Source organism: Dromiciops gliroides, chromosome 4 (assembly GCF_019393635.1).
Source record: "Dromiciops gliroides isolate mDroGli1 chromosome 4, mDroGli1.pri, whole genome shotgun sequence".
Taxonomy (NCBI): Eukaryota; Metazoa; Chordata; class Mammalia; order Microbiotheria; family Microbiotheriidae; genus Dromiciops; species Dromiciops gliroides.
In genome coordinates, this window is record NC_057864.1 from 265384017 (window position 1) to 265390718 (window position 6702).

A 6702-nucleotide genomic window follows, 5' to 3' on the forward strand; every position below is an offset into this window, starting at 1 on the left:
CTGCCATGAGGTGAAGGTCTCTGAGTGCTAGACCATGCGTCTTTTCTTTGGCATCAGGAAGTGATGTTTGCTTGTGGGAGGAAGAAGGGGGAGCCTGGTGCTCTGACTCTCTCTCTTTCCTGTGGACTCTGGTGGAGAGCGGAGCTAGGAATGTGCTCTCCCTTTAATAGATAGATGAATCTAGGCCTTTCTTTTTCTCTTCACCAAATTCTTATTCTCCTTAAGAAATGCTTAAAAGTCTAACTCTTGCTAAAGCTTTTAATTTATTGGTGACCACTCATTAGACATTTTAGACAGACTAGCTAGAATTTTACCCTTTACATTAAACTATCATATCTTATTATTGCTTTAATTTGCATTTGATTTGGAATACATTTTATTATGGACCTTTATAGTTTGAAACTCCTTTTGAAAATTGTTCACAAATTTGGGGCACTTATTTATTGGGAATAGCTGATATATTGTCATGTATGTGTAAATTTATATATGTGTATGCATAAGTATCTCTACATATTTTAGTGACTTTTGAGAAATACAGAATCCTGTCAGTAAATTATATTGTAGAATGTATAAAACAAAGGGCTACATTTTTATTACTTGTGGTTCTTATTCATGTAATCTGTTATACAAATTAACTTTTTGTTTGTTTTCAACCACAACCAGATGAGATCTGGTAATGCTATGACTTTCTATTCATATTTATGTAAATTATTTTCTTTTAGATTGTAGACCTTCTTCCTCTAAGGAACTGTTATTACATTACTTAGTTCTATAAAGTGTCTCCTTAATAATTTGTTATTAAGAGCATTAAATCTGTAGAATTATTTACATAACGATATCATCTGTATTGTATTGTTGGAATCCAGCCATTAGAATTCAATATATCTCTAATTAATTTTCTTTATTTTTTAGAATTACATTTTTAGTTGTATTTATAAAGTCATGAAGTCATCATGATAGTTTAACAACAATATGTCTTATTTATTTTCTAGTTATTTTGTAAAGAATTTGTATTAATATTTTTGTTCCTGATTAAATAAGTACCATATAGATATTCTGATCTTTGTGGATTTCCATTGTCCATATTTTTATTGAAGCTAATTACCATTTTAGTTATTTTCTTTGCTGAATTTCTGGGAATTCCTAAGTATGCTATCTTAAGCTATTATTATCTTATGCTATTCCAAAAGGGATAATTGTTTCCACTATTTTAATGTCAATACCTTTAAATTTGGCAATTCTTTTAAATACTTTTTTTTATTTAGAAAGAGAACTTTTTAAAAAATGGAAAATAATACATATAAGCAGAATATCCTTGCTTTACATTTCTCTATGCTTTGAAAGATTCTAGTGTTTTTCCATCACAAATTATTCTTGTTCTTGGTTTTATCTATAATGTTTTCATTATATTAAGGAAAGTTATAGCTATGGTACAATGTTTTAGGGTTGGTAATATAAATATAAAAGTTTTCTATTTGTGCATATTAAATTAATAATATTTTGTATTTGTTGTAATTTATGCACTGAACACATATTTTTTCTAATGTTGAGACATTCTAGTATCCTTGGGTATAAATGAGACAGCTAGGTGGCACAGTGAAAAGAGTGTTTGACTAAAAATTAGGAATATCTGAGTTAATATGTGGCCTCAGACAAACAAACTCTGTGATGCTGCTTAGGCAAGGCACTTAATACCTTGGAGCTTCAGTTTCTTCATCTGTAAAATGGTGATAATAATAATAGAACTTACCTCATATGGCTGTTTTGTGGATTAAATGTGATAATAACATGTAAGGTACTTATGTAATCTTAAAGTACTATCATCTTTTTATGCTTAACAATGATAAAAATACTAACGTCCAACGTATTCATAATGAATTATTTTCTACATGTATTGTAGTTTCCTGGTAAAGATTTATTTAAAATTTTGGCATCTATAATTTTTTGTGAAATTTGTCTATGGTTCCTTCTCTTGGCTTTTTCTTTCTCTAGTCTGGATATCAGGATCATATATTGCTAATAAAAGGAGTTTGATAGAATATTTTGTTTGTATACTTTTAGATTTCTTTTTGATCATAGGTATTGAATATTCTCTACTTTTTGAAACTATTCAGCTGCAAATTCTTCTTTTCTACCATCTTCCCCCAAAGCTCTTTTTTTGACAGTCACTTTTGATTTACTCTATTACTTTTTTTTGATTTGGGGTTGTGCAGTAATCCCTGTTTATTTATTTATATTTGTTTGTGGGTTTTTTTGTGGGGCAATGAGGGTTAAGTGACTTGCCCAGGGTCACATTGCTAGTAAGTGTCAAATGTCTGAAGCTGGATTTGAAGTCCTTTATGTAGGCATGCCATTCTGGATGGTCCTCTTCCGGCATCTCCCATGACTCACAATCAATTTCATAGTTCTTCAGAAAGACCATGAAAATGTCATTGCAGCTTCTGACCTTTGTGTGAAAACTTGCCTCATGTGAGTTCTCTGTAAAGTAGTATTTTACACATTTGGTATTTGAACAACATGGCTAGAACATCCAAGGTGTGTTCTAGCATAGAGTTTGATTGCTTGGTACTTTAAGGTAATAAAAGACCTCAGTGTCTTATACTTTAGCTTGCCAGATGATCATCAGAATCTTACTAGGATAATTCCATTGGAAGTGATTGAGTTTCTCAGCATAGCACTAGTATAATGTCCAGTTTTCACAGCAATAAAACAATAAGATCAGCTCTGTAGACCTTTGGTTTGGTAGGCAGTCTAATGCTTCTTACTCCCACACTTTCCTTTGGAGTGTTCCAAACATTAAGCTAGCCCTGTCAATGTGTGAGTCAATTTCATCATCTATGAGGACATCCCTCAAAAAGCAGACTTCAGGGTAAGTGAACTTATCCACAGCATTCAAAATATCTCCATTTGCTGTAACCAGTAGTTCCACAAATGCATGGTGCATTGATGGCTGGTGGAGAACCTGTTTTCCTGATGTTAATTTTCAGGGCAAAATTATCAAAAGCAGCAGACAATCTTTGCATATTCTTATCTCAGCCTCAGAGACTACATTGAGTGCATAATCATCCGCAAACCAAAAAGTCCCATACTAACTCTCCCTCCACTTTAGGTTATAGCCTTTTCAAGTCATTGCAGTAGACAATTCTGAAGTTATTTTCATCTGTTTTGTTTGTTTTGTTTTGTTTTTTTGGTGAGGCAATTAGGATTAAATGACTTACCCAGGGTCACACAGCTAGTAAGTGTTAAGTGTCTGAGGCCTGATTTGAACTCAGGTACTCCTGACTCCAGGGCCAGTGCTCTATCCACTGTGCTACCTAGCTGCCCCTATTTTAATCCTTTTTGAAGGCATCTACCATCACTGAAAACATCATGCTAAAATCCAAGGGAGCAAGGACACAGTCTTGTTTCATTCCACTGGTGACTGAGAAAATGTGAAAGCATCATCTATTATCAAGGAATCATGAAATTATTCCATTATGACTGATGAACAATACTGATGAATTTCTTTGTGCAACTAAATTTGTATATAAAAGTAAATAATTATTTTGTATTTTTCTGTGGAATATAAAAATGTTTTTATATATTTTTATATAGAAGTGAATAATTACCTTTAAAATTTTTGCCATGGCATGTAAAATATATTTTAAACACATTTATACATCTGTTTATTGTTTTTATGCCCTGGAATGTGATCAATTGTTGTAAAAGTATAATGGGATGCTAAGAAAAAATGTTTTTTTCCTAATTTCTTTGATTTTTATCTGAACTTATTTCTTCTGATGAGTTTTCATGTTATGTTTTTATAGCAGCTCTTTTTTCATCTTTTTTTTGGGGGGGAGGCAATAGCAGTTAAATGACTTGCCCAGGGTCACACAACAAGTAAAGGTCAAGTGTCTGAAGTTGCATTTAAACTCAGGTCCTCCTGAATCCAGGGCCAGTGCTTTATCCACTGTGCCACCTAGCTGCCCCCTCATGTTATATTTTTAAAAGAAAACAATCAAATTCTTACCTTTTGTTTAATGTTTATTTTTTTTAAGTGTATTAAACCCACATCTGCAGGTTGTCCTATTGTGTTATATAAACCAATATTTGTTTTTTGGGAATGCTACATTCCAATTCTTCCTTTCATTTCCTATAAATAAGGTGAAATTCTTTGCTATTTTGGATTCAGGAGGACCTGAGTTCAAATTTGGATTCAGACACTTGACACTTACTAGTTGTGTGACTGGGCAAGTAAGTTAACCTTCATTGCCCCACAAAAAATAAAATAAAATAAAAATAAAAATAAAAGGCTGCTCCCAATCACTAATATAAAGAGAAATGTAAAAACAAAAAAAGGTAAAAAGCTTTTCTGAATGCCCACAGGCTTATTGCTGGGTATCATTTTGAAGTTTGACAAAGATGTTTCTGTCTAAATTTTGTTGATGCTTTGTGGATTCTCTTTGGAGGGGCCAAATTTATTATGGGGAGAGTTAATTGGGTGGCTTGCCATAATATTGGGGTTCAGAAAATAAGGAGAAACCTCTAGGTCCAAAGTTTCCTCCTTTCCAAACTGCCTTTTTAATGATTTCTTTTCCACAAACGAACCAGGATTTATTAATAGAAACAAAATTTACAACAAAGGTGAAGTTAATAAAGCCAGGAACAAGGGAATTAGGGAAGAGAAAATGAATAAGCTCCCTAACTCTAACAAAGACTGACTCAAACCCCAAACTTGTTTCCTGCTAAGTTAGCTCAAAGAGATGCCCTTAATACTACTTACCACATGGGGTCAGTAGTTTCAATGGGAGTCATCTGCGTAGTCCCTCTCCAGTCACCAGAAGGAAAAAGAACTCTCATAGCAAATGTCGCCCAAAGGGGAGGTACTTCAAGCTGAATGGCTGAGAGTGGTCCTCTAGTGATGTCAGTAGTACACTAACACATCACTCAGAACTGGCCAGGTGTGGCTTACATCTAATCATCCCCAAGTAGGGACTTAGTCGGTTTCTCATTCTCACCCAATTCAAACAATACTAAATCAATCAGGTGGGGTCCCTGAGCATCTGCCAAATTCCATTATTTTATCACATCTTGATCTGTGTTTTGATCTTTATTTTTGCTATTTTTGGAAAAGAATAATGTTTATAATGTTATATTGTATTTTGAGTTTTATTTTTTTATTTTTTATTTATTTATTTTTTTTGGTTGTCATTGTGGCAGTTTATTTAAAACAAATAAAACGGTGTAATGTTTTACTCATTTTCTTCACTTCTCATTCTAGCATTTGGATTGGTGATCTTGATGGCTAGCTGAGCTGCTCTCTCAACTATGACTTTCTGATTCTTCAAGGAAACATTGTGAGCAATCTCAGCACAGTAAGTTTTGTTGTACATCAGCAGCACTTCTATCTCTTTGACATTGTGCATCAGAAAGTTCCTTAATCCATTAGGTAACATATGTTTCATCTTCTTATTGCTTCCATAATCAATATTGGGCATCAAGATCTGGCCCTTGAATTTTCTTTGTGATCTATTGTCAATGTCTCTTGGCTTAAACCTGTTTCTCTTGATCTTGACATATAGGTATGACTGGTGGCAGATGAACTTGTTCCTCTTCTTGATGATTTTGGGCTTCATGAGAGGTCTGAGGGCAGGCATGGTGCCAGTGAAGAGAGAGCTTCCCCTCCTTGGGAAGCACTAAGGAAAAGAACCTGAGTTTTATTAAAGTATTTTTCTATTACCTTTGGATTATTTTTAGTTTTAGTAGGACTTTAATATTTCCTTATCATATTGTTTTATGTTGATTTTATCAAATTATATTTTCTTTCTGTTTATCTATTTTAGTGTACTGGTTCTATTGGTCCTTTCTCTTCATTTTTTAGAGTGTCCTTCAGACCACTCAGGGTTGATTAAAATCTGTGGTCATCAGGAGTGAGAATGATGTAATAGGTGGGGGGATTCCAGAAGGTCCCTGAAGCCGCATCTGTTCTCTACAATCTTTGGCTCCACTCTTCTAGACTGCTCCATCCCTGAAGTGATCAAGTTTCTCCTGTTCTTATACTGTTGTTTCATAGTAATTCATGATACACTAAACCACTGAAGTTTTATGGGAAGTTCCAATCATCATAGTGACCCAGGAATACTATCAATAAATGTCTCTTTTATCCTTTCATTCTCCCCTAGATCTGCCACCTTTCTTCCTTCCTGTGCATAAAGGGATGTGTTCCAATTTATATGCCTCAGTCAACCTTAAGAATGATGGACCAGGGGGCAGCTAGATGGTGCAGTGGATAGAGCGCCGACCCTGGATTCAGGAGGATCTGAGTTCAAATCCAGCCTCAGACACTTAACACTTACTAGCTGTGTGACCCTGGGCAAGTCACTTAACCCCAACTGCCTCACACACAAAAAAAGAATGATGGACCCTCCCACACACACACACATACACACCATTGGGGTGTTAACTTTAAAAGCTGATGCCTAATATATTTTTGTTGTTTGTCCTTCATTCTCAAAGGGGACCATAATGTCATGGTGATGTCATGACTTGCACTGAATTGGATTAAAGTGAGGGAGGACTGTTTAAAGTCACCAACCTTACTTTTTCCTCCAGAGCCATCCAGGTGCAGTCGCATGATATACATCAGAATGACTGGAGGTGGCCCCAGATGTTTAAGGCAATTGGTTTTAAGTGACTTGCCCAGAGTCACATTGCTAATAAGTA

At 34.7% G+C, this 6702-nt stretch overlaps 1 protein-coding gene across 1 annotated transcript; it reads right to left on the reverse strand.

Annotated features, from left to right (window-relative positions):
* Window positions 1-5231: 5231 nt before the first annotated feature.
* On the reverse strand, window positions 5232-5636 carry LOC122755006 (60S ribosomal protein L32-like). The gene has a single exon (XM_044003416.1). The coding sequence runs from the start codon at window positions 5634-5636 to the stop codon at window positions 5232-5234; it is 405 nt and encodes a 134-aa protein (XP_043859351.1).
* Window positions 5637-6702: the final 1066 nt, after the last annotated feature.